The sequence below is a fragment of the Aphelocoma coerulescens genome, chromosome 7 (assembly GCF_041296385.1).
Source record: "Aphelocoma coerulescens isolate FSJ_1873_10779 chromosome 7, UR_Acoe_1.0, whole genome shotgun sequence".
NCBI classification, from domain to species: domain Eukaryota; kingdom Metazoa; phylum Chordata; class Aves; order Passeriformes; family Corvidae; genus Aphelocoma; species Aphelocoma coerulescens.
The window spans coordinates 1,185,075-1,211,577 of record NC_091021.1 but is presented as its reverse complement, the minus strand read 5'-3'; the positions used below and the strand labels follow the sequence as shown (position 1 = coordinate 1,211,577).

Sequence of the window (26,503 nt, the reverse complement as noted above, 5' to 3'; positions counted from 1 at the left end):
GCCCTGCATGCTGTCTGAGCAGAGGAATGCAGGGCCCTGGAGCAGGGATTTGGGAAGGGTGAGTGTTTAACCCCCTGTCTGCACTGTGACCATTCCATCCCAGCTTTAGCTCCATGTGTTGGGCTCTGTTTTAAAGCCTGGCCTTACAGACATTCCAAGGGAAGCTGGTTCTCCTGGCTGTGACGGGGAACCTGAGCACAGGCAGGTGGAGATGTGTCCTTTAGGCACAAGGGAGGAACGCGTGTCCTGAAGGGTTTGGATACCGCGGGGAAACTGAGGCACGGAGCGTCAGTGTTGGAAGGTTAAACCGTGGTCTCTGCAGTCGTGGTGCCCGTGTCTCCAAAAATGGGCTCTGAAATCACTCCAGAAGGGCTTTTGTTGGAGGTGGGAAGAGAAATCAGTGTGTCCAGGTTGCCCTGTGGTCGGGCAGGATAAATGGCATGGGAATGTTTGCTGTTGGGCCTAATTTTTAAGGGATCGTGACCCTTAAAAGTGGTGATGCTGCATCACATGCTCCCCTGCCTCGGAGAGGGAAGGGGAGGTGTTTTGCTTTGGGAAAGGGGAGGTGATTCCTGGTTTATGGCTGCTTTGAGGCAATAGAGCTCGTGAAAGGGGGACAGAAGGTAATTCCCAGTGGGAATGCTGGCAGGGAAGGTGAGGCTGCTGGGCACCACCGGGATGCAGAGCATCTTCCTTTGGGATGAGCATCCCTTCCCCAGTGCTCCTTCCTGCCTGGAGAGCTCCCAGCTCATCCTCAGCTCCAAAGCAGCACAGAGTCCGAGAGTCTCCCCGATTTCTTTCTCCTTCTGGGGATGGGAACCATTTGGAAGCAGAGGTCTGAGCCTGTCCATGGAAATCCCACACTCCACAGTGCTGCAGACACTTCTGCCTCCCTTTTGCCTTTCACCAGAAAATCATCATCCCCCTTCCCGCACAAAAAAAGTGTGAGTAATGCTGGAGAAATTTGGGATGAGGCCCAGCGAGCAATCGGATATCCGGCTAAGCAGGGCTCTGACTTCTGGACTGAGAGCTCCCAAATGAATAATGCAGCAGGAGGAATGGCAGATTTCGAAGGATTCTATTTTTCTGGTGGTGCTCTGCTTTATTTCTCTTTAAATCTTCACCCTGCAAAGCTTAGGAATGGCTTCTTTTTTTTTTTTTTTTAATCACCTCAGTATATTTGTTTTATGCTCAAGCAATAACACATTTCCCGTTGTCCTGTTAAAAGCAGAAGCTGATGGTATTTAAAAATAATACTGGTGCCAGTTGTCTTGTGATGCACATCATGTGTTCCTGCTGTAAATGTTGTTTGCTGGGATCATGCAAAAAAAAAAAAAAGCTGAATTCACTGTAAAAGTGGATTGTTGGGAGGCTAAAATGCCAGGGGATGTTGCCCTAAGGAATAATGGGTGGTGGTATCTGTCTCCCTTTTGGTTTTCTTTCCCCCTTCTGGACCCTGCTGAAAAAGTTCCCATTTTTTTTCCCCCCTGTTGATCGAGTACTTTAAGTCGTTCTTCTAAATATAAATCTCTCCTGATGCGTCAGCTGTGCCTGGGATTTCACTTCTTTTATGTGGCACTTCAAGCAAGTTTTAATTAAAAAAAAGAAAGTTCCATCTGCATTGGTTTGATATTTAGGGTTTTTTTTTCTCCTCATCAAGAGCGTGTCTAATTCCAGCCTGACCCCTCAAAGTCCTGAAGGCTGCATGTGGCCGTCAGCTGGTTGGGCTGGAGAGCGTCCTCAGCTCCTGGAAAGTTCTTGCCATGTCCTGCTTGGAATCATGGAATGGTCTGGGTTGGAAAGGACCTTGAAGTTCATCTCATTCCAGGGCAGGGACACCTTCCACTGTCCCAGGTTGCTCCAAGCCCCGTCCAACCTGGCCTTGGACACTTCCAGGAATCCGGGGGCAGCCACAGCTGCTCTGGGCACCCTGTTCCAGGGCCTCCCCACCCTCCCAGCCAGGAATTTCTTCCCAATATCCCATCTCTGTCAGTTTAAAGCCATTCCCCCTTGTCCTGTCCCTCCAGGCCCTTGTAAAACATCTCCCATCCCCTTGAGGTCCAGGTCTTTTCCTCAGGGCTGCTTCTCCTGGCAGAGCTGTCCCATCACTGGCACCAACATCTGCTGGATGTGACCAACACTGAGGTATGGAAGAGCTCGATCCTAACAGGGGGGGAAAAAAATCTGGGATCAGGCTGTGGAAGATGCTGAGAACAGGAGGTGTTGTCTGGGCAGGTCAGTGAAAGTGCCATGGATTTGTCTTCTCTAGCTGAGAGCCTGCTGCTTGCAGCCCCGTGTTTTGGGTCTGGAAATTAAAAGACATCCCTGTGGTTGTCAAAGCAGCCTCCAAGCAGAGCTGGTGGTGGGGTTGAGGTGGTTTTCCCACAGAAATCCAGAAACAGCAGGTTCTGTGCTGCTCGCGGCCTGCTGGCGTAGGGAATCTGTCCCTGAGCGTGTGGGGCTTTTTAACCTCAGTTTGGTCCTTACTTTCTGAAAAGAGGTGTTCTTGTAGAGACAGAGGACAGGCTTTGGGCTCTTCTGTCCCCCCTGTGTGGCTCTCAGTGGCTTTGTCTTGTTTCCTCTAATTTGGGCACTTGTGTGTAGGCCCAAAACCGCCCCTTGTCACAGCTGATAACGCTTCACCCCTAATTGAAGCTGCAGAAATCCAGAATTTGGCTCTGTGGTGTCTTACAGATGGGAGCTGAGCAACCTGGTCTAGTGGAAGGTTTGCCCATGGATGGGCAAAGGCTTTCAGGTCCCTTCCAACCCAAACCCTTCCGGGGTTCTGTGAAATCTCAGCGGGAATGAGCGGAGCACGTGGCTCTGGGGCTCTAACGGGGAGGCTCTGAGGCTCCTGTCGGGCATGAGAAGCCAGGGCAGGTCTGTCTCCTTCCAGCCTTGCCTGGGGCCGGCTTCTTGGAGCCAGCAGAGAGGGAATAACTTGTCCTTTGGAAATGTTCCCTGTGTGGTGGCTCGGAGTTGTCCCTTTTTTAGGGAATGCTCTGTGTGTGGTGCCCGCGTGGGAGGGTGTTTTGTGCTTACAAGTGAAGTGCAGAGAGTTGTAGAAATGACTCCACTCAACCAATAAAGCTCTGCCTTGAGCAGGGAGCAACCTGCTGTGGCTTTAGGATGACTTTCAGGTGTCATTTTAATTTCCCCTGGTGACTAAAGCTGCAAAAAATGTGTTTGAGATTCAACCCCGCTCTGTCCAACAAGACTGAGCAAAGATTTTGCCGAATTTGCATAAATTACTATTTCTGTGCCCAAAAATCCTGCTAAATAAGGGGCATTTTCCCCCAAAAGGGCTAAAGTTTTTGCTGAGGGTTATGTCCTTGGCCCAGAGCAGCAGCTTTGCCATCACACACGGTGGAGGCTGCAGAGAGAGGACTTTGGCTCTCGCCTCACACCCCCTAAATCCCGTCACGGACCTCGTGTGTTCTCAAACTGACCTAAAGCTGCAGTTCAAAGTGCGTGGCTTTGCTTGCAGATTGAGCCTTCCCATAAACATTTGGGGCTTAAAGTGATGAAATTGGTTCCTTATCAGCCATCTGACCCACGGTGATGGGACTGAGCAGCTTTTAACCTGGCGAGACCGAAACAACAAAACCCCGAAGCAGCTCCGAGACCGAAACAACAAAACCCTGAAGCTGTGACAGATGGAGGTGGGTGGTGTTATTTTATTGGGGGTTTTTCCCCTTCATGGCACTCCTGATGCTGTGGAAAACGCTTGGAGCCACTGCTTGGATGATGTCTGACCTCCCTCACCCCCAGGTTGAGTTAATTTGCAGGTTGTGCGGAGTCTCTGTGCAGTCTGATGGGCTTTAATTTCAGGGTAATTAATTAAACAAGCAGGCGTGGTGTTTGCTCTTGTGTTGCATAAACAGCAGCCGGTTTTGGTGTATCTCAGGCACCCTCCTGGCTGGCAGGGGTAGGTGTCTGCACCTGGAAAACTCATTCCCACCGCTGGAAAAGCTCTAAGCGAAATTAAGGCGAGGACTTGTGCTGCTGAAAACCACCTGGAATGAGGCATGTGGTCTTTTGTGTCTGTGTAGTGAGTGTGGTGTTCAAAGCATGCTCTGGATTGGAGCAGGAACACTTTCTGGGATGGGTCTGCAGCTGGCTGGATTTGCAGGTGGGATCAAGCCCCACGTCCTATTCCCGGCTCTGTTTGGGGTAGTTTCGGTCAGATATTAAGAAGAAATTGTTCTCTGTGAGGGTGCTGAGGCTCTGGCACAGGGTGCCCAGAGCAGCTGTGGCTGTCCCTGCATCCCTGGAAGTGTCCCAGGCCAGGCTGGACAGGGCTTGGAGCAGCCTGGGACAGTGGAAGGTGTCCCTGCCCATGAGACAAGCTTTGAGGTCCTTTCCAACACAAACCATTCCATGATTCTCTGATCTGCCCTCACATCCACTTCCTACTTGCATCATCACCTGGGAGTTTGCTCTCCAGGCATCTGCTCCCGACAAACTTGCCCTCTTTCTACCATGGAAATCCCTGGTTTGTGGGATGGGGTCAAACATGGAGCATCCCATGATGTGACCGACCCCCATCTTGCCTTCCTATGAAAGACCATCAACTCCAGCAAAGGGTTAAGCTGCTCACACCCAGGTGTCCTGGGCAATCTGCTTTGGGAATGTTTACCAAAGAGGAGCTTAAAAAACCCCTGCTGTTTTGAGGGAATTCTTTGCAATGTGCTGATTCTTGTTTGTTTCTACCTAAAGAGAGAGAGGAAAGGAGGTTTTTGGCTCCCGTCAGCATTTTCAGCATAGAGGAGGGTGTCCTGTAGTCCAGCAGCAGATCAGTGCTGGACCAATCAGGAAGGTGTGCAAGAACATTGAACTGAGGGAGTGGTTTTGTCCCAGCTCGAATGAGTTCTTGGAATCCAGAGAGATTTCATCCGTCATTGCTTGGTGTCCATGGGCTTGCTCAGGCGGTGAGCTGGGGACAAAACCCCTTGTTTTTCCCAAAAATGGGCCTCCTGACTGAGGATACCTGGAGACAGATCAGTCTTGGTGGAGTACTTGGGCTGGGAGAGCTGCATGGAGTTGTCTGTGTGATGATCTGCTTGGAGCTGCCTCGTCTCTGGTGGTCTGCAGCTCATCTCTGGAGCTTTGTGTTGTCCTCTCTGCACCAGTTGTGGTGGCAGCCTGTCCAGCCAGCAGCAGGAGTGAGTTTCTTGTGCCTGCCCTTCTCTGGACACGCTGGTGGGACTGGTTTTCCAGCCAGCAACAAGGAGAACACGTGGCATTGCAGCAGCTCCTCTGTCAGACAAGGGCGGAATCGCTGAAGGGTGATGGGGACAGGGCTCTGAAGTGTTGATGCAGTTAAAGCTCTGTCATCATCTCCTCTTGGGGGAAGCTCAGCAGCTCAGGGACTTCGGGTTTTGACAGCTCTTGAAGGCCAAATTAGCATCCAAATTATCTGAGGAAGGAGACGCTGCAGGGATTGCGGCTGGAGAGTGGAAAGATAGCGAGTTGCTCCAGGATTTTCTCAGTTGGTGCCTTTAGCCTTCAAGCTTCCATGGATCTGGTTGATTTGAGATGGGGAGGAGGGGTTGAGTGGCCCCCCCTTGGGTGATTATGAGATGGTTCTTGCAGCACCCACCGAGGTGGGAAATTGTTTCTCCTCCGTTTGACTTCCACGGTTTCCCTTACTCTGCTCTTTGTGGGTGTTGGCCCGACATCTCCTGGGTGACCATGGTGTCTGTATGCATTTTCCTGGTGATTCTGGCAGGATCAAGACCACTTTTTCTTTAAAAGTGTCTTATTGTGGCTATGGAAATTTGGGTTTCATTGCTCCTCCATCTCCGACTGCCTGTGTGAGCTTGAGCTGTTGCCTGATCCAGCTGAAATCTGAGTTTCCCCAGTTTGAGAGATGTTTGGTCCATGCTTTTGGCCCTAAACATCCTTCAGGAACAGTCTTGCTTTGGCTGTTGACCGAACTCTTGGGCTTCTGAAGGACTTTGGAGGAGCTGTGAGGGCTTGGAGGAAGATGGTTCTCTCCTGGACTCCTGCTCCATCCAAGGGTTTTAAAGCTTGAGTTCGTGGCTTTTATGTTTAACTCCTCTGGGCCTGCAGCAGTAGATATGACTTGGGGTTTTAGTGGGGTTTTGGTCCCCATGGGACTTGTCTGGATCAAACTCCTTGCCCTGCCAGAGGAGCATCCATCCACAGGTCCCTGTTGAAAAGCCAGGACACCTTTGGGAGTGTCCTACCTGGATTAGGAAGTGTTTTTTTCCCTTGGAAGAACATTGAGCAGACATCAGGGGCACAGTGGACCAGGACTGAAGTCTGCCTCTTCTGATCCAAGGGCTAGTGGACATCAGATGAGAGCCTGTTCTTGGAGGAGATGAGTTTTCCATTGCCTTCCAGCCCATCCGTGGAGTTCCTTGCTGCAGGACTTTCTGGAGGCAAAAATGTCTGTGGGTTCAGGGAACCAAGCCCTCCCCTGGGCAAGAGGTCCACAATGGTCCCTGTTGAGGTCTGCTTTGATCCCACTGCCTCACCAAGAGACGTTTGGGCAGACACCGCCTCTTAATTGGTGTCAATTAAGACACCAATTGGTGTCACCAAAGACACCAATCACCACCAATTTTTAATTGGCTCTGTGGAGTGGAGGAATCTGTTCTTGGGGAGTGCCTCGCTCTCCGTGCTGGCATTCCAGCAGCATCCCTTGCACCAAGGACCATCCCACTGGAGACATCCCTCTGCCTTGCTTTTTTGGGGGATGCCAGGGCGAGTGGCTGGTCTTGCAGTCTTGAAACCATGGAAGCAAGTCCGGCTTTATTTCCTTCCCTGTGTTATCAGGACGGGCGTGCATGTCATGGTTTTGTTGCTGTGGAGTGGGAGGACCTGGGCTGTTGTCCCAGGAAAACCTTTCCTGTGGCCCTCTAAACCTCACAAAGGTTCCTGCCCCGTGCAGCACCTCCAGCACTTTCCTGCACATCCAGGTTTTTTAAACCTCTGCCACACCAGCACCGCTTTCAGGGATTTGGGGTGGGTTTTGGGGTTGCTGTGGGTGCTCGAGGGCGGTGCCTGCATCTCCAGGACGCTCCTCTGCCATGGCATCAGTGCTGGGCAGCAGCAGGAGGTCCTGCAGGGAAAACTCCCTTTTCCCACCTTCAAGACTGATCTATATTTGAGTCTCTGAGCAGCTGGTGATGGATATCCAGCGGGACTCGTGCTATAAAAGGAAGCTTTCCCGTCCTTCCCGCTCTGCCTGTGAAGGATGACATCCCCAGCAGGGAGGCTGTGACGGACTCCAGGCACCGGCAGACACTGGCAGCACGCACTCGGCCAAAATTGCCTTCATTCCCTTCCCTTCTCCATCACCCTGGCCGTGCTTGGCTTGCCCTTGCCTGGCAGCAGGAGCTGAGCCAAGCTGGAGCTCGAGGGCAGGGTTTTTCCTTGGGGCTTGGCAGAGAGCAGAGGGCACAGCGCGGGGCCGGGCTCCGCTGCCGCCGTGCTGGGTGCAGTCATTCCCACATCACATGGTGGGAATGGGCTCCAAAGCAAACCCCTGGGACGTGAGGGCGCTGCAGGAGGGATGGGAGGTCCCGATACTTCCACAAGTCCCTTCTTGTTTGCTGGGAAAGGGACTGAAGCGCCGTGTGTTGTGCTCCTGGCAGCTCCCGCGAGGCTCGTGCTGGGACGGACGTGTGAGTTCACACCAGGCTGTTCTCTCTGGCACAAAGAGCTGGTGTTTGGTGTTGTCTTAAGGGGTGGTTTATCTTTGCTTGGCTTGGGTGGGTTTTCTTTTTTTTTTTTTTTTTTTGGAAGATGAAAGCGTTGGCTTGGCAAGCGCAGGCGGTGAAGGAAGAGGAGGAGGAGATAAGAGAGAGGCAACGGGGTCAGGAATCACCGGGATCCGCAGCACGGCTGGTGTCAGACTTGGAGAATGCTCGGGCCAGGCTTCTGAGGGGAAAAACTCAACAGCAGCCAGCTCTCCCCCACCCATCCCCACCAGCATGGAAGAGACCTGGATCACTGGGAGATAAGCTACAAGGTCATCTGAGTCTGTTCCTTGCCACCAGCAGCTTCCAAAGCCATCCCAGCCTTGTAGGGGGCTGCCGAGGAGCTGGGTGGGGCTGTGCTGGTGTTGCCAGTTTTGAAGGTGTGCCTGAAGATCTGTCAGTAAGAGCACGGAGAAAGGAGGGAATTCTCGAGGTAGTGGGATCATCTTCCACTGGGGGGAAGCGTGTTGAGCAAGGGCCAGCGTTGTGTTGTGTCATAGCCACGCAGGAGATCTTGAAGGTGGAGAATTCATGGGGCAAAATCAAGTTCCTAAATCAGATTGCTTGCTAAAATTTGGCAGTTTTGGCCACTTTGGGCCTTTTCTCAGCTTCTTTTGAAGGCCATTGCAGACTGCAGTGTGTTGGTGTCACCAGGCACTCCCTGAGCAGCTCCCTCAGGGCTGGGGTGTCCCTGGGGTTTGGAGGGGCTTTTTCTGCATCTGCTTCCATGGATTTGAGTTACCTGAGGTTTTGTGACTGATGAAAGTAACATTTTCAGTAAATTCATTGTATGGGACAAGTGTTGTGGCACAAGAGCACTGTGGCCCTGGGACATGAGTTCCTACCTAGAAAATGTTTAAATTTGCTCATATCCAAGCAACTGTTTTTAGAAGAAACCTCCGAAAACACTTCCATGTTTGTAGGAGAGCCGGAGGAGCTCGACTTTGGGGAACGAAAAAGCAAATTAAAAGCCATAAGCAACGAGTGCCTGGAGTTGATCTTGGCTCTGGCATGGGGAGAGGATGATGAGTGATTGATTGGAATCTCTTTCCTTTCTTCCCAATTTTCAGTTTGTGGCCAGGGGCAGGGTGGGAGATTTCCCCTGAGCTTGCACCATGGTCTTGAGAGGCTTTTTATGGATTTTCCAGGGAAAACAAGGTTGTGGGGTGGTAGTCACGGCAGAGTTGACCAGTCTTGTGTCACGGTGGCTCCTGTTCCTTGTGCTTCCCATGGACGTGCTGTGATGGGATGGACCCTGGAGCTCCAGGGAGGGCTGGGAAGCATGGGATGGGCAGGGATTGCTCCCTTTGCTGGTGGCAGGTCCGTGGCTGCACCTGGAAGGACCTGGCTCCATCTCCAGCCCTGATGGTGCTTGGTACCTGCCAGCCCTCCTGGGTCTTATCAGCCCAAATTCTTGGCATTCTGGGATTTTCCAGCACTGAGGCTCCTGGAGGGGTCCTCTCCCACCTACGCTGGGCTTGTTGGAGAGACCTTCCCTTGGCCAGCAGCAGATCCTGCTTCCCGCCTTGGGGCTGCACACTTTGGGGTGTTCCCATGGTTTTGATTGCATTTCTTTGCTCCAGGATGTGGGTTTGGGATTTTTCCCAGGATTGCTTTTCCCTGCCAGCCCTGTCCAGCATGGCTGGGTGCCCGTGGTGTGTCTTTGATTGATAGCTCAGTGTCCGGACAGAGGTGTGTCCATCCCGTAATCCCATCAGGATGAGCTTGGAACGATGGGTGGAGCTGGGAGCGCTGGCGAGGACAGGGCTCTGCCTGTGCCAGGAGGTTTTAGGTGGCTCCCCTGGGCTTGCAGTTGGATTTCTGGGATAAGTTGCAGCAGACAGTTTGCAGAAGTTATTTTTAACCTTTTCCATGCCGGGAAATGCTGCAGCTGGGATGCTGAATGCTGTGTGTTCGAGTGCTGCAGGAAAAGTGACCTTTGGGTTTTGTTTTTAGTATGTTTTAATAGGTAGTTTTTTAATAGATGTGACCCTGCCACCAGCCCCAGACCTGCTGGTGGGACCTGAGGGAGCAGCTGGAGCTGTGCCAGGGCAGAGTTAGGATGGATTTTAGGAAAAGGTGGTTCCTCCAGAGGGTGCTGGGCACTGCCCAGGCTCCCCATGGAATGGGCACGGCCCCGAGGGTGCCAGAGCTCCAGGAGCGTTTGGACAGCACTGCCAGGGATGCCCAGGGTGGGAGTGGTGGGGGGTCTGTGCAGGGACAGGATTTGGATTGACGATCCTTGTGGGTCCCTCCCAGCTCAGGATATTCCATGACTTCTATAAGAGGAGATCCAGGAGCACTGATTCAAGAGCCTGGAGATGCTCCCTGCTGTCTCCTCTCTACCCCTTGAGAAGCAGCCAGGCTCTCCACAGTGTCCTCAGCCCGCAATCCCATCCCCAACCCCTTATCCTTAAATCCGAGGGCAGCCCCGTCCATCCCAGGAAGCTGTGAGGATGCACCCATGGAAATGTGCTCACCAGGGCCTCCCTAGAGCTTTCTCCAACTCCCAGCAAAGCCTGCTTAGGATTTTGGCCAGAATAGTGCAACCACCGTGGGGCCCTGATGCAGGCAGCCGCTCTCTGTTGGGACGGGGGGAGCAGGCAGCAGGTCCCCCTGGCTCGCAGGCTTGGATTTGACCCTGCAGCATTCCCTTTTCCTAATGGGAGCAGGAAAACCGCTGTGAAAAGCAGGTGTGGGTGCCTTTGAGAGGCTGCAGGACGAGCTGCTGGCGCTGTCAGGGCGAGCTCTGGTCACCCACTGGTTTCCTTCCCCCCCCCCCGCCGTTCATTTCGGATGCTGTTTGTGGCTTTGGGGCCGGGTTTTTCCCTGGGCTATATTTAACCCCAGGCTAAATTTAAAGCGCTTTCAGAGGAGTTTGCAGACCATTGTCTCAGTGGTTTCTAAACAAATCTTGCCCCTTCCACCCTTTGTTTCCCCCCACGCCGCTCCCATTATCCCTTTTATCCTCGCACAGCCTGAATTTGGGGGTTTGCTGGTTATCTCTGCGCTCAGGAACATTTTGGGTCCGTCCCCAGCTCCAAAACAGGGCTCCCATCCCGAATCCAGCCGTGGGAGGCCTGGATCTCCATCCTTTAAAATGTGTGTGTGCATCCCTAGATCCAGGAGGGACAGACAGACAGATCCAGGATGCTCCTGCCAGGAGAGGAAATCCCTTTCCATTATCTCTCCTTTGTGTGTAGATTCTTGCTGCCTTTTGAGGCCTCAGGGCTGGATGCAGAGGGGGGTTTTTCCAGCTGTTTCTCCACACAGCCACGTCTGTCAGAGACCTTTAGCACCAGGCTTCCCATCTCTTTACATAAATAAAGGAAGGGGGAGCATCCCTGCGAATTCCAGGCTTGAGGATATGTCAGTGAGAGCTGTCAGGGCTGTAGCTGCCATGATTCATGTAAAATTCATGCCATGCTGGACCAGCAGGCCGGTGTTTCAAAACATATCTGTGGCTTACACTCGGTTTTCTCCTACTTTGTGCAGGGGGGAGTTTTGGGATGCCACAGTGGTTTGATTTTATTTATTTATTTATTTTTCCCAGCAGGATCGTGTGCAAGAATTGCCAGAATTGGTGAAAACTTTGCCACTTGAGCTCTTTCTGTGCTGGTGATGCCATTGTGGAGGTTTGTTTTTTGCCTCTGTGAAGGTGGGGGGGGGAGTTGTCTTCCCAGCCAGGGAAGAAAGAACCCTATAAAAGCTCACAAAGTGTCTGTGGGGTCTCTGGAGGGGAGGCACCGTGTGTTTGGGGTGTTTCCATGCCACCTGGAAAATCTGCAATCCCAAATGGCATTAATGGGAAACACCACAGCGGGGCTTGGAGCTGGGTGGATGGTGAATGGTGCCAGCCGAGGGGAGCATCCATCCTTCCTCCCTTCCTTGCTTCCTGCTGGAGCTTCCCACTGATTTTTCCTCTGTCTTGCCCTCTGGCAGCAGCTCCAGGTCTCCTGTCTTACCTGTCCCAGCCCTGATAAGCTCAGCCTTGACTCAAAGCCCGGTTGCCCTGTGTTTATTCCCTGCCAAACCCTCTCCCTTTGGATTGCTCTCGGCAGGAGGCTCTCCTGGAAGGGGAAATGTTTGCACACAAGTTCTCCCTTCCCTTTTCTGGCTGGAGCCTGGTGCATCCCTTCCAGCCAGCCACATTCCCGGCATACCAGCCCCGGGGATAGCTTGGGAAGCATTTCAAGCAGGCTGGAGTATCTCCTGCTCAGGCTCTCCCCTGCACATTTCCTCTTGCTGCATTCCAGAAAAGGGCACCAAATCCTTCAGGACTTGCTGTTCCCCCTCACAGTGCCGGAGGAGGCATCAGCTCTGTATTCCCACCTCAGGAATTTGGGTCTGGCTGTTATTTTCTGCTTGATTTCATTTTCCAGCTGAGGGAGGAAAAGAAAAAAGATTGCATGGGAGAGGGAGAAAGGAAGAACAGCATGAGGAGTGGATGAAAATCCCTTTGTAAAACAAGGGATTCGGACATAACTTCTAATTAAAACTTGGATGTTTAAGACCTGTTGGTGTTTTGCAGCCAGGCTGGAGTTTTGTGGCAGGTCTGAGGGAGCAGGAGGCAGGGGATGGATCCAGAATTCCCAGCATGATCCCGGGTACGCCCGACAGCGTTCCTGCTCCCTGGTGCAAACCTGGCGTAGCAACTCACGGCTCAGGCTGTGCTCCAGCCGTGCTTCAGCCTTCCCTGCTTGTCCTGGCCCATCTGGCCACTGTCCCAGCTGCAGAGGACACGGGTGATGTCAGGGCAGCTCTTGCCCACGCTTGCATCAGCCGCGACGTTGGTGGTCGGAGTGTCCTGTGGGAACGGGCTCCTTTCCCTCTCGGCTCCAGCACGCTGATGCAGCTGCTCTTCCACAGGGGTTCTGGGAGTGTTTTTGCAAGCACTGCTGGAAAAAAAAAAGGAGGAAAAACCCCTTTATTTTTATCCTGTTCAGTGCAGGAAGGGATGTTGCCCTGCCTGGTTGGCTGGGTGTGGAGAGAGATGCGGGGAGCAAGCGGGAGGAGCCAGGCTCCTTCCCGGGAGATCCCAGTGCTGCGGCTGGGAGACAGGGATGACCCATTTGAACACGGAAAAAAGCCCAGTCCCGTGGGTCTTCCATGCTCCCACAGCAGCCCAGTGCTCGGTGGTTTCATAATTGTGTGACAGCACCGAGCAAATGCTTGGGAAACGGGGAGAAGGAGCAATTTATGATCCTGGGAGCAGCGTATTCCCAAAAAAACTCTGTAAGGCCAGAGGGCTGCTTCATGTGGGGGTGTGCTCAGCATCGTGCAAGGCCAAGCTGTCCTTGCCCTCCAGGGATTGGTGGTTCCTGGGAGCATCCAGGTTATATTCCGTGATGGTTTAAGGAGAACAGGAGGACGCTCTCCTGTATCGGCACCACGGGATCAGCGTGCGGGTGGCATGGGGGAGCCCAGAGCCTTTCTAACACCCTGGCCTTTGTCTCTGTCCCCCAGGCTGGTTCCCCGAGGTGACAGTGGGGTCCCCATGGCCATGTAGTGCCTGCTGGGAGTGGAGATGGCAGCGCAGAGGATCCGGGCGGCCAACTCGGGAGGGCTCCCGCGGTGCAAGTCCGAGGGGACGCTCATCGACCTGGGCGAGGGCTTTGCTGAAACCGCGCTCTGCGACGTCAAAGGTGCGTGGGGCTGATCCTTCTCCTCATTTCAGGCCCATCCTCCCCTCCTGGGAGGGCTCGGTGACACCAACAAGGCGGTGACAAAGGTGTTCCCTCTCCCCAGCGCTGGGATCCTGCAGGTTGCTCCAATCATCCCTTTTTTTTCCCCCACCTTTTGTTGCTTTTTTTTTCCCCCTGCTGTGTTTTCCTTACCCAGCATAAAAGCTGTGGTCAGGTGGGAGGGGAATTGCTGCTCCCCTGGCAGGAGAGCATCCCAAGGAAAAACTCCAGGTGGAAGCTGGAGCGCGCCGAGGGCCTCGAAACAAACAAAACACGCGCAAACGTGATTGTTTTTGCAGGTGTAGCACCTGAACATCAAACGCTTGCTGCAAATTGGATGGGTTTTAATGCAGAAATAGGAATGTCTCCTCTTCTCCAAGGGGTTTCAGCACATCCCTGTTAACCCTCCGCGTGCCCAGCTGGAGGGACACGGGAGCAGCCACTTGTCTGATCTGACACCAAAAATGCTCCGTCCTGCAGGATGACCGAGTTAGCAGTGGCTTCCAACCTGCCAGGCTGCCAAAATAATTCCAATTTGGAGGTTCTGTGTAGTTTTCCACTGGATAAATGTCCCCATGCCTTTGCCTGCTGGCGGATGAGTCGTTCGGGATGTGTACAAAACTCTTCTCCTCTGAATATTTGATCCCCAGGCTATATTTAAAGGCTTCTCTTTGCTCAGCTGTATCTTTCCTCGCCTTGTTATTTCCATGGTGAGAAGTAGTGGCTGCAGGGATGTGCAGTCTGAGCTCCCTTTGTCTCTGGGATTTTAAGGGCTTCCTGTGTTTTCTAAACTCCCTTTTCCTCCCAGAGAGCTCTCGAGCCCGTTGAAGCAGGTGCTGTCCCAGTTCCCTTGCAGCTCCCTGTTGGTGAAAATCCAGCTTTCCTTGTTTTCTTCAGTCTGCCGAGGGAGACAGCACACAATTAACCATTGATGGAATGTCATCTGCAGCTCGGATTTGGTGCTTTTTACAGAAACACGTCCAGAAAATGAGAGCAAAGCCAATAAATAGGGTGACAGTGTAGGCTAAACCCTGCCTGGATGTAAATTGGGGTCCCCTGGCAAAACAACTTTCTGCTGGCACTGTTGCAAGGGAGGTTGGAGATGCTGCCAGGACCACGGCAGCACTGTGGGAGGGAGGTGCTGGGATTCTGTAAGGGTTCAAACTGGGTGACCTTTAGAAACACAGAATGGTTTGATTTGGGAGGGACCTGAAAGCAGGGACACGTTCCACTATCCCAGGTTGCTCCAAGCCCCATCCAACCTGGCCTGGAACACTTCCAGGGATCCAGGGGCAGCCACAGCTTCTCTGGCCATGTTTGATCTGTGCAGGAGAGGGGTTACAGCAGGACAAGAGGGTTTGTCACCTGTAGGAAGAGTTATCTCTCTTCCCTTGATGAACCCTTTAAGGAAGAAAGGTGTGAATGTAGCAGAAATGGTGGAGATTTCTTTAAAACCTTCTTCCTTGAGAGGTTGCCCAGGGAATTAGTGGACCTGGAAGTGTCCAGAAAACACAGAGATGTGGCACTTGGGGACATGGCTTAGTGGTGGACGTGTCAGTGCTGGGTTAATGGTTGGACTTGATGATGTCAGAGGGTTTTTCCAGCTTTAGTGATTCAGTGATTCCAAAACTTACCTTCATCACTTAAAACAGCGTGGAATGGTGACCAGGAATAAATGATTGCACATCTGTGGTGGCTCTGCTGTGCATCTCTCACAGTGCTGTCTCCTCCTTGCCTCTGCAGTGCCTTCTCCCAGTGCCTTGCTGGTGAACAATCCCACGTCCTTCGGGAACGCGAAGGAAGTCGTAGCAATCAAGGATTACTGTCCCACGAATTTCACCACCTTGAAGTTCTCCAAGGGGGACCACCTGTACGTGCTGGACACGTCGGGAGGGGAGTGGTGGTACGCCCACAACACCACGGAGATGGGATACATCCCATCCTCCTACGTGCAGCCCGTCAACTACCGCAACTCCGCCCTCACGGACAGCGGCATGATCGACAATCTGCTGGAGAGTCCCGACGAGGGCGTCAAGGAGTTGGACCTGCTCGGGGAGTGGGCTGATGTGAAGAGGAACTCTGCCAAATCCTACCAGAACAACCCCTTCCTGAATGGAGTGCAGACCAACCCGTTCCTGAATGGGAACTTGCAAGCAGCGCCCGGCTCGGATAAAGAATCTGACTCCAGCGTCGCCGTGGATTTGTTGCTCTTCGACACCGGGGCTCCCACGTCGGCTCTTCCCAGCTCGGCCGCCAACAGCAGCCTGGGGAACCTTTTTGATGAGTTTCCCTCCACGAACAGGCTGGATGTGGAACAGCCCGTGAGAAGGGACAACCCCTTCTTCCGAAGTAAGCGCTCCTACAGCTTGTCCGAGCTGTCCGTCCTCCAGGCCAAGTCGGACGCACCGGCATCGTCGGGTTTCTTCAGCAGTTTGAAGTCTCCCACCCCTGAGCAGTTCCAGAGCCGGGAGGATTTTAGGACAGCGTGGCTGAACCACAGGAAGCTGGCTCGGTCTTGCCATGACTTGGATTTGCTTGGCCAAAATCCTGGCTGGGGTCAGACGCAGCCGGTGGAGACCAACATTGTGTGCAAGCTGGACAGCTCCGGTGGGGCCGTCCAGCTGCCGGACACCAACATCAGCATCCACGTGCCCGAGGGCCACGTGTGCCCTGGGGAGACGCAGCAGATCTCCATGAAGGCCATGCTGGACCCGCCGCTGGAGCTGAACAGCGACAAGTGCAGCACCATCAGCCCCGTCCTGCAGATCAAACTCAGCAACATGGAGGTGAAGACCTTCATCATCCTGGAGATGAAGGTGTCAGCGGAGGTCAAGAACGACATCATGAGCAAGAGCCTGGTGGGGCTGCAGTGCCTGCGCAGTGACATGAAGGAGGGGCCCTACACGCCGATGCAGCTGAGCTATTCCTACGGGGACACCATCCAGGTGCAGCTGGAGAACCTGGAGCCCTGCATGTACATCGCGGCCGTGGCGCAGGGCCAGAACATCCTCTACCCGTACACCGTGTGGGATTACATCAGCAAGAGGATCACGGTGGGCGTCTACGGCCCCAAGCACATCCACCCTTCCTTCAAGACCGTGGTGGCCATGTTCGGCCACGAGTGCGCGCCCAAGACCCTGCTGGTCAACGAGGTCACCAGGCAGTCCCACAGCCCGGCTCCCGTCGCCCTCCAGCTCTGGGGGAAGCACCAGTTTGCCCTGTCCCGGCCCCAGGACCTCAAGCTCTGCATGTTCTCCAACATGACCAACTACGAGGTGAAGGCCAGTGAGCAAGCCAAGATCGTCCGGGGCTTCCAGATGAAGCTGGGCAAGGTCAGCCGCCTCATCTTCCCGATCGCGTCCCACGACCCCAACGAGCTCTCGGACTTCACGCTGAGGATACAAGTCAAGGATGACCAGGATGCCATTCTGACCCAGTTCTGCGTCCAGACGCCGCAGCCGCCTCCGAAAAGTGCCATCAAACCGACGGGGCAGAGGCGGTTCCTCAAGAAGAACGAGGTGGGGAAGATCATCCTCTCCCCTCTGGCTGCTACCGCCAAGTATCCTGTTTTTCAGGACCGGCCGGTGCTGAGCCTGAAGTACGGGAAGCTGCTGAAGACGGTGGTGAGGCAGAGCAAGAACCACTATTTGCTGGAGTACAAGAAGGGAGACGTCATAGCCCTCCTCAGTGAGGAGAAGATCAGGTTGAAAGGCCAGCTGTGGACCAAGGAGTGGTATATTGGCTACTATCAGGGGAAGATCGGCCTCGTGCACACCAAAAACGTGCTGGTGGTCGGGAAGGTCAAACCCAGCTACTTCTCTGGGCCAGATCTCACCACCAGCCTGCTGCTGGAGCAGATCCTGAGGCCCTGCAAGTTCCTGACCTACATCTACGCCTCGGTGAGGACTCTGCTGATGGAGAACCTCAGCAGCTGGCGCTCCTTCGCCGACGCCCTGGGCTACCTGAACTTGCCGCTCACGTTTTTCTGCCGGGCGGAGCTGGACAGCGAACCCGAGCGAGTGGCCTCCGTCCTGGAGAAGCTGAAGGAAGACTGTAACAGTATGGAGAACAAGGAGAGGAAATCCTTCCAGAAGGAGCTGATGACGGTGAGTCTGAGGCCTGGTGAAAGGGGGGCTCCGTTCCTGGCTCTGCAGAGGGATCAGGATGAACGGGAGTTGCAGGTTTCTGAATTTGGTCTGTAGAGAGTGAAGTCCATCTTTCAGGTCTGTGAAGACTGCTGGGCACAGCCAGGTGGGAGTCCAGCCCTGGGGTTGGTGGGGGCTTTAGGGGGATCACGGCAATAATGAGGGAGGCGCTGAGGCACTCGGAATTCCGCAGTCATGCAATGGTTTGGGTTGAAAGAAACCTCACAGCTCATCCCGTCCCACCCCGTGCCACGGGCAGGGACACCTTCCACTAGCCCAGGCTGCTCCAAGCCCCGTCCAGCCTGGCCTGGAACTCTGCCAGGGATGGGGATTCTTTTTTTTCTGAGTGGCAGCTAAACCAAGGACACCTCTGAGCTGGGACGTTTTATACATTGCAAATGGAAATGGGTGGCTTGCTCCTTGTCCTGAAAGGAATTTGGGAGAGCGCTGCCTGCCGGTACTTCTAGGATGCCATTAGCAAGTCAATCCCGTACGAAACATCATCTCCGTGATCGTTTCTAGCATTTCTCAGGAAGCGAGCCAAAGAAAACACAGGGCAAAAGGTCTGGAAGAGATTTGCAGCTCTCTCCTGTTCCCTGCCCTCCCACAGGAGCAGGATAACTGAGTTAGGGGGAACAGCGTGGTTTAAAATGGCAATTGGATTAAGGAATAGCTTGGCAAAATGAAATTATGGCAAAGGGGACTGGAGCTGAACGAAAGAGTTCAGTTCCCACACTCCTTTTAGGGAGAAAGGGAAATGTAAGGACTGAGTAGAAGGTGTCAGGAAGAGTATGGAATCCGTTGTTATTTATGGAAGTGTTGTCCGAAGAGTTCCCTGTGCCCGGGTGCCACTTTGGGGCCTGGGGGGCCATGGTTTAGCTTTGCCTTTCAGCTTTCAGGTCGTGCTGCCAACGCTGCTTCTGTTGCAGGGTTCTCCTGGCCATCAGTGGCCCATTTCCTCATCCAGGACTGGAAAATCTGCCCTTTCCCCCCCTGAGGGAGGGTTTGCCCCTTCAGTCATCAGGCTCAGTGAACATTGGGATGAAATCCATGCTGCTCTTGCTGCATCTTTCCAGGAGCTTTGCACTGTTTGCTTTCCCTGTTTGCAAACCCCGTAGGTGTTGCTTTTATCTATTCCCATTGTTTTCAGGGATCCCAGGCGGTCTGTAGGTCATGGAGAACCCTCAGTGGGGAGACAAAGGGAAAGATAAGGCTCAAGGAGCTGCAGGAAAACATCCTGCTCCCCTGTGGCTGCCTGGAGAGCAGAGTCCCAGGGCAGGTTTTATTCTCCTTGTCTCTCTAATCCTGCTCTCTGGGAGGCTGAGCCCGTGGATAAAGGATGAGCTCCCTTCTTGGTGGAACACGATGCCGCTTCCAAACCCCTCGCTGCCGTCAAATCCTCCTTAGCCTATGGAGAAATTAGATTGAGCCTGTTGAAAGAAGGAAATAATGATGTTTCAGGGCATGGCAATGGAGCAGTAATGGGTTTTATTGTGTTTAAATCTGATTTTATTTGTAACAAATGGACTGGCTTTCTGGCGAGGGGAACCAGGTGCACTAAGCTCCAGTGTGGCCATTTCATCTGAAAATTGGTTGTCTCCCCTCAGAAGCGCTGGGAAGGGAGAAGCAGAAGCAGGTTTATCAGAGGTCAGCGTCGAGCACACAAAATGCCAGTGGCAGAGTCGTGCACCAGCAGCCAAGCAAGGCAAAGCCTGGCCATGATGACTGGTTAATCAGTAATCTGCCTCTAATTACTATTTTTCTAATCAGGCACTAGCATTGGAGTGTGACGGTAACTCGGGGGGAGGGGGATGTGGCTCAGGAGTTACTCAGCACAGCAGAGAGGGAGGGAAAGCTCTCCCTCCCTCCTCTCTGTCCATCAGAGGCAGGCAGCACATGGATAAAAAAGTAAAAAAACTGGGTGTGGATTCGAGCAGATTTCGTTGCCCCTGGTGCCTGGCCCGTGGGGATGGACATGCCCTGAGACACAACATTTCTCCCTCTCTGGCTGTTAGAGACACTCTGGTTTGTCATCCCTCCAACACACACTGCTGTTGGGAAAAGCACGGCTCTGCTGGGAATGCTCCTGGCATGGCAGCAGGGAGCCATGCAAAGGAAACTCTGAGCTTGTTCTTCTCCAGGCTGCTTGTAAAGGTCACACACGAGATGAGGTTAGGATGGTGGTTTTTTTTTTCCCCTCCCATTGTTTTGTTTGCTCTGACTCCCGGTATCCAGGTATCCATGTGCTGCCTGTCTCCTGCCAAGAGTTTTTCCTTGTCCCTGGTGTGTGCAGGCCTCAAAGAGCTGCTGGGGGGGCTGGAGCTGTCCTAAAGTCCTGGAGGTCAGTGTGTTCATGGCTTTTGGTTGGAAGGGACCTTAAAGCCCATCCCTTTCCACCCCTTGCCATGGCAGGGACACCTTCCACTGTCCCAGGCTGCTCCAAGCCCCAATGTCCAGCCTGGCCTGGGACACTGCCAGGGATCCAGGGGCAGCCCCAGCTTCTCTGGGCACCCTGTGCCAGGGCCTGCCCAACCTCAGCATGCTGAGATCCAGCTGGGCGTCATGTCCAAGGAAATTACCCCATGGAGCCAGTATGAGGCAAAAAAAAAAAAAAAAAAAAAATCAGTATTTAAGGCTGACAGTGTGTATTTTAAATGTGTGAGATGATTTTGGAGGTGGTGACAGACAAAAAACGAGTGGAAGAGACGTTTGATGCCTAAATAAGGGTTGTTTTGGGGAACACTTGTACAGAGGCAACTTTTTTGGGTCAAAACCTGACCTATATCCCAAAGAGGAAGACGAGACAGGAGCCTGTGCACGAGGATCCTCTCACCCTGTGGGTCTCACGGTCTCCTTGGGCCTTTATCCCATGTTTATATGTTTGAGGAAGTCCCAGGTGGGAGCTGTTGTCCTCCACTAGCTGCTTTCCTTCGTTAGGAAATGGGATTCTGCATTTCAAAGCTGGGATGTAAATTCAGCCTCCCCTGGATGCCTTTTAAGTGGAGGTGTTTCTGCTTTGAACCGGGATTTGAATATCAAACACCCTCTCTGCTCTTTGCTGGGCTGGCGGAGCCGGTTCCCAGCTGCTACCAGGGGAGTAAATAATAAATAATAAATATTTTGGAGGGCTCTGGCAAAGCACAGCCCAGGTCACACCTGGGTGCCGAGGGATGGAGACGCAGTGGGTGCACCCAGCTATCCCAGGACGCTTGTCCAGGGCAAGGGAGGAGGATGGAAAAAATTGGGGCATAATCCCACTGGAGGATTAAGTCTGCTGAGCTAATCCCAGTGTGTCACCATTCCCAGTAATATTCCCCCTCTGGCTGCCACCTCGGTGTCTGGGATGCCTCACACCCCTTCCCCACGTGGCTCTGGTGCTGTCCCTGTCTCCTGTCACCTCTGCCCGTGTGCTTGGAGCTGCCAGGGCACAGCTGGTGGTGCCGTGGCCAGCAGTAGGTTTGGGAGCTAACGCGCGGCGCTCCCAGTCTCTCCCGGACTCGTCGTTTTGGGTGATTTTACGGCTCTTGCTGAGGTGGCCTCCCGGCTGCTTTCCTTTGCTGCTGTTTTGTTGTTCACCTGGAGCAGCAGGAGGAGCAGGAGAATCCATCTCCTGCAGCTCCATCCCTCTTAACCCTGCAGCGCTCCTGGCTCCGGGCGGCCTCTTCCGCTGCCTCTGACCTCGGGCGGGAGGTGAGAGCAGCTCCTTCAGCCTGCTTTCCTAAATGCCAGGTTCTGCCCGGGATTGGGATCCAGCTGCCTGGAAAGGCAGGTTTGGGGATGTTCAATCTGCCCCCTTCCTTAGGACCCTCCAGATCCTTCCCCTGCAGAGAGGGTGGTGGATCCGTGGGGCTCTAGCAGAGGAGGCGGTTCTGGCACAGGTGTGTGACATCTAAATGCTTCCTCATGTCTTCTGCACCACCAAATGAGGGCTCTTTCCCATGGATTTTCCTTGCTTGTTTAACGAGGGGGTTTATGGCCGCCCTGGCTCCCACAGGAAGCCGCTGTCAGCACTTTGGAGGAGCAGCCACGTGCTGGGCTGCAGCTGTGATTAGAACCCAGCTCAGCTCTAAGCTGGGAGCAGATAAGGGGGGAAAATCCACGGTGCTTTTGCTTTTGCTTTGCAAATCGCTGGAGTGGTTTCAGATGTTCCCATCTTCCCTCCTCCAAGTGAAACCTCCACTGGGCAGATTTAACCCTTCTTTGCCCCACAGCCAGACCTGGATTTGCCCAGCCCCCTGTGTTGGGAGAGGGTGTCAGGGCCCACGGAGGCAGAAAGGTGGATTCTGGCCACATTTCCAGGAGAACCATCCCCGTGCTGCTGTGAAGGAGTGGGTGGGGTCTGTTTACTTGATTTCCGTGTTTAATAACATCAAACCCCTTCCTGAGGCCCAGGGTGGGATTTGCCCAAGGACTGGGGTTGCTGCTGCTGGGACTCTTGTGATCCAGAGGCTCTGGCAGAGGCTGGGGGAGCCCTGGGGAGTGGGGTGACAATCCTGGCAGTCAGATCCCATCCTCTGAGACTGAACACTGCCATTAAACCCTTCCCTTCCTGGGCTGCACTGGGGGGTTTTCCCTTAACTGCAGCTTCATCCCACTGTGAGGGGATTTTAATGGGATTTGATGCTTCAAGGCAGGAGCTAACCCTACTCCATCCTTTTTTTCCTGGCTAAGTCACTTCTACCTAGAAAACCCAGACTGATGCAGTTGCTCTTTCCACTTCAAAACCATTTGTGGAAAATCTTGGCTTTTAGGACAATAAATGATGCAGAAGGAGGAGGAGAGGAGGAAGAACATCCCGAGCTGAGTAATGCTTGTACTGTCGGAGTCTTCACCTGGGTCTCACCCCAGCCCATCCCCTCACAGGGCTGATGTCCAGGTGCCATCCCAAAATGTTCTGGTTGTGCCTTACCCGCTGCTCTGAAGGATAGTGCAGCTCTGGGATGGAGTCTGGATTAGTTCTCTTGATTAAAAGCATCTGTTGTCCTCAGCCCCCAGGATGCTTTAAACTGCTTAAGGTGGGGCCTGGACATCCCGGGAGGGGTTGCCTGGAGAATGAGGCTGCCTTGGCCAGCCCAGGCTGCAAAGCCCATCCCCGAGGGGTCAAGTGCTTTGTTCAATTGATGGGATTACTCTCCTGCCCAGGCCTGGTGGCCTGATTTCCCCAGCTGTCACTAGCAAGGAGGCAGGAGGATTTTTGGGATGCTCCCGGAGGGAATTCCCCTGCCACCCGCCCCCGGCCTTGACTCCCTGCTGCTTTTGCCCCCTGTCCTCCAGGCCCTGCTGAAGATGGACTGCCAGGGGCTGGTGGTGCGGCTGATCCAGGACTTTGTGCTGCTGACCACAGCCGTGGAGGTGGCCCAGCGCTGGCGGGAGCTGGCCGAGAAGCTGGCCAAGGTGTCCAAGCAGCAGATGGACGCCTACGAGGCCCCGCACCGCGACAAGACGGGCACGGTGGACAGCGAGGTGAGAGTGAGCCTCCATGGGCCCTCCATGGAGATCTGGGCCTGCACAGGCCCTCTGTGGAGATCTGGGTCTCCCTGGGGCCCTGTGGGTTGCAGATCTTGGAATTCTTTTGGCTGGAAAAGACCTTCAAGGTGTTGGAGCTCACCCAGCACTGCCAAGCCCCACCAGTGTGGGCCCAGCGCTCTTAAAGGCCTTTCCAACGCAAACGATTCCACGTTTCTCTGGAGATTCCTCCGGAGCACACTCTTCTTGGAGGATCAGAGGGAGCTGGGGGGTGTTCTCCTGGGAAGGTGCTTGCTCTGGGCTGCTGGCTGAGCTCTGATCCCCTCCCACCTGTCCCCCCTCTGCCCCAGGCCATGTGGAAGCCGGCGTACGACTTCCTGCTCACGTGGAGCAGCCAGATGGGGGACAGCTACCGGGACGTCATCCAGGAGCTGCACACGGGGCTGGACAAGATGAAGAACCCCATCACCAAGCGCTGGAAGCACCTCACGGGCACCCTGATCCTCGTCAACTCCTTGGACATGCTGCGGGCAGCTGCCTTCAGCCCCCAGGACCACGAGGATTTTGCCATCTAGCCCGCGTCTGTCCACTTCTCCCTGGCTGGGAAGTTTGTCCTGTGCTTTTTCCCCCCTCTCCTCTTTCTTGAGCTGACTTTAAAGAGAAGAAGTGGAGGTTGCTCTGCGTGGGTTGGAAGAGGCCAAAGTTTGCAAGTTCTCCACCAGGACTGGAAGGCAGCGGGAGACATCCCACCTCGATGGGAATTCATTGGGAAGGGGATGGCTTTTCATCCAGTTAAACTCTTTCTTACTAAAGAAACCCCAGACTTTCAAGAGGGTAGGAAGAAGGGGTGGGGAGAGGTCCCAAAAGAGATCACGTGGTTTTTTAGGCATTTACAAATAAAAGTCTAATTTTTGTAACGAGCAGTAAAAGTTGTAACGGCTTTGGGGGAGGGGTGGGTGAAGCTGTGGCTGGTTTTAGGTCGTAGAAACTGCTTTTAAATGATGGGGTTTGAGACAAATATGGGTCCTGTAAACACATATTTTAAGAGGAAGCACAGGAAATGCCCTTTCCCCCTACCGTGGGCAGGATCTTGGCTACCAGATGTGACTGGAGCACCGTAAGAACTTGGGATGTCCCCAAATTTGGGGTGTGCTCAGCCCAAGCAGCACCTTGCACCAAAAAATACTTTTTTTTAAAAAATTGTTTTATTTTATTCACAGGCCCTGTGAGCCTTTGGGTTGTTTTTGGGGTTGTTTTCATGTCTCTGCAGACGTGGATTTTCTTGTTTGTGGGCGGGGAGATGCTTGTTGCCTGTTCCTGTTTCTTTAACCAGGAGGAGCTTCATCCCCCCCCCAGATGTGGTGCAGGACATCTCTGGAAGAAGCTGGAGGTTTGGGGCTTGCCAGAGACCTCAGGAGATGGATCAGGAGGATGATGAGAGGGAATTGTTGCCATCCACAGAATCCCTCTACAGGCCAAAAAAAAAAAAGGAAGAAGAGGGAAAAGAGAGACTCTTCCTCCTAGTTTGAAATCCGAGCTCATTGGGGATGTTCCAGGTGCTCTTTGCCATTGATTTCTAATTCTTCAGGGCTCCCCAAATCCAGTTTAACCTGCCAATAATCTTTGCTATAAAACTGCTGCCAACAGCCTCAATATTTGTAGCACCCTGTGCCCGTATGTTTTTCCCCCCCTGTTCCTTTTAAATCCGAGTTTTTGGAACAACTTCCTTTCTTCCTTCTGCTCCCCAGCGTTCAGGTATTTCACCTGGGAGGGGAATATTTTTGCACAGAAAGGTTATTTTAAATGCAGAGGCTCTTTGTAGTGAGAATGTGTAAGGGTTGTTAAGGGATGGGGTTTTTTTTCTTTTCAGGTTAATTAAAAAAAATAATGGAAGGGGAAAAAAAAATGGAAGAAAAAGAGTAGAAAGGGCATCCTGTGGAGGGAATGGTGTATTTCCCTCTTCCCAAAATCCCATCCCTAGAAGTGATCGCTCTCCACAGACCCCACAACAGCACCTTAAATTTCTCCTCGGGGCTTTCCTGTGCAACTCCCCGTAGCACAGAGGGTCTGTGAGCACCCAGCCCCTTTCCCTCTCCCTGAGGCACCTCAGGAGCCCATTTTTCCATGCAGGAGCTGAAATCCCTGCTGCAGTGAGGGTGACCTCCACGTGCAGGCAGCAGGATGCCTTTTCCCTGGGGTTTTACCCTGGGCTCTCCCCCTTTGCCTGGCAGGCTCCAGAGCTCTGCAGAAGGCTGTGCTGGGAGAGTGGCAGCAGCAGTGAGGGCAGGAGTCCGAGCTTCCCGTGAGCCATGAATAATCCCAGCTTTTATTTTTAACCCCCCCTGCTCCCCCTTGGTTTTTTTATCTCCCTCAGGTACTCTGAATACCTGCCCTGGCATTCCAGCAGCTGCCTCAGACCCGCTGGGCTCGGCTCCTCAGCACCCTGTGCCCTCCCCAGCCCCCTGGGACCACGGCCAGCACCACGCGGGGTGAGGCTGTGGTAATTTGGTCCCAAATCCAGTTCTTCCTCCTGTGCTGGGACTGGGAATGTGTCCCCCAGATGCCTTCTGGACTAAATGTCAAGGCCTTCTCCTAAAAATCTGTCTGGGCCTCTGCATTGCCACCCTTGTGCAGGAACTGGGTTTTGTTATTGGGGATGGGCCTTTTTTTTAAAGAAAAAGGAGTTTTTCAGGGGAAAGCCCCAAAAAATCCAGTTAAAGCTATTAACTCTCCAGTGCTCCCGGTTAGATCTCATCTGCTGTTGTCTCTCCATCCCCAAAGCAGCTTGGACGAGTGGGATTCATTTAGTGGGGTTTCCACTGTGCCAGCACCCAGAGCCAGTGGTCCTCAATCCCATTTCCTCCCCTCAGTCTTCCCATCCCACTTTCTCCAGGGAGAAGTGGCTGGGAATAGTCTCGCTGCCCAAACTGCTGCTTAGGCTCAAGCTGCAGCTAAGGGACTTCCTGAAGGTGGGGTTGCAGGGTTTGTTTTGGCACGGGGGAGTTTCCCTGGTTGTTTTCTGGCCGGAGAAAACATCCCTGCGTTTAGCCAAGGCCGTTGTGGTGCTCCCAGTCCCAGTGGAGGTCAGATGCCAAGCCAGGAAAAGGAAATATTCAGGTGTCTGGCTGTGGCTTCAGGGCTCTCAAGGGTGGAGGAGTGACAGGATGGATCTGGGATCCCAGATGAGGCTCCCTGGAGCTTTCTCTGAATTACTCCTGAATTATTTGCACAGAAGTCTGGTTTTCCCTGGGGTTCTCAGCCCTGGCCAGCCCCAGCTCTGTGGGATGGACACAGGTGATGCCCCACCATGGACACCCTGCCTTGTGCCTCCTTTCCCTGCTCTGGGAAATAGGGACACCAGCCAGGTGATTTGGGGAGTTCCCCCTTGGCTGCTTCCCTGCTGCCTGGCTCCCTGGAATATTTCCACTTCAAGGGAAGGATTCGGCTTTTTATTCCTGAGGGAGCCAAGCGCTTCAGC

General features: G+C 53.6%; 1 protein-coding gene across 2 annotated transcripts in view; it reads left to right on the top strand.

Annotated features, from left to right (window-relative positions):
- SH3BP4 (SH3 domain binding protein 4) overlaps positions 1-23,942 on the top strand; it is a 32,903-nt gene extending 8,961 nt beyond the window's left edge. Inside the window, exons 2-6 of one of the 2 annotated variants that reach the window (XM_069021676.1) lie at positions 11,284-11,365; positions 13,197-13,375; positions 15,158-17,520; positions 22,834-23,022; positions 23,376-23,942. In XM_069021676.1, the coding sequence (XP_068877777.1) occupies positions 13,258-13,375; positions 15,158-17,520; positions 22,834-23,022; positions 23,376-23,600 (2,895 nt within the window). In that variant the 5' untranslated portion in view covers positions 11,284-11,365; positions 13,197-13,257 and the 3' untranslated portion in view covers positions 23,601-23,942. The remainder of the gene's footprint in view (positions 1-11,283; positions 11,366-13,196; positions 13,376-15,157; positions 17,521-22,833; positions 23,023-23,375) is intronic. The other variant, XM_069021677.1, reaches the window with a different exon arrangement.
- Positions 23,943-26,503: the final 2,561 nt, after the last annotated feature.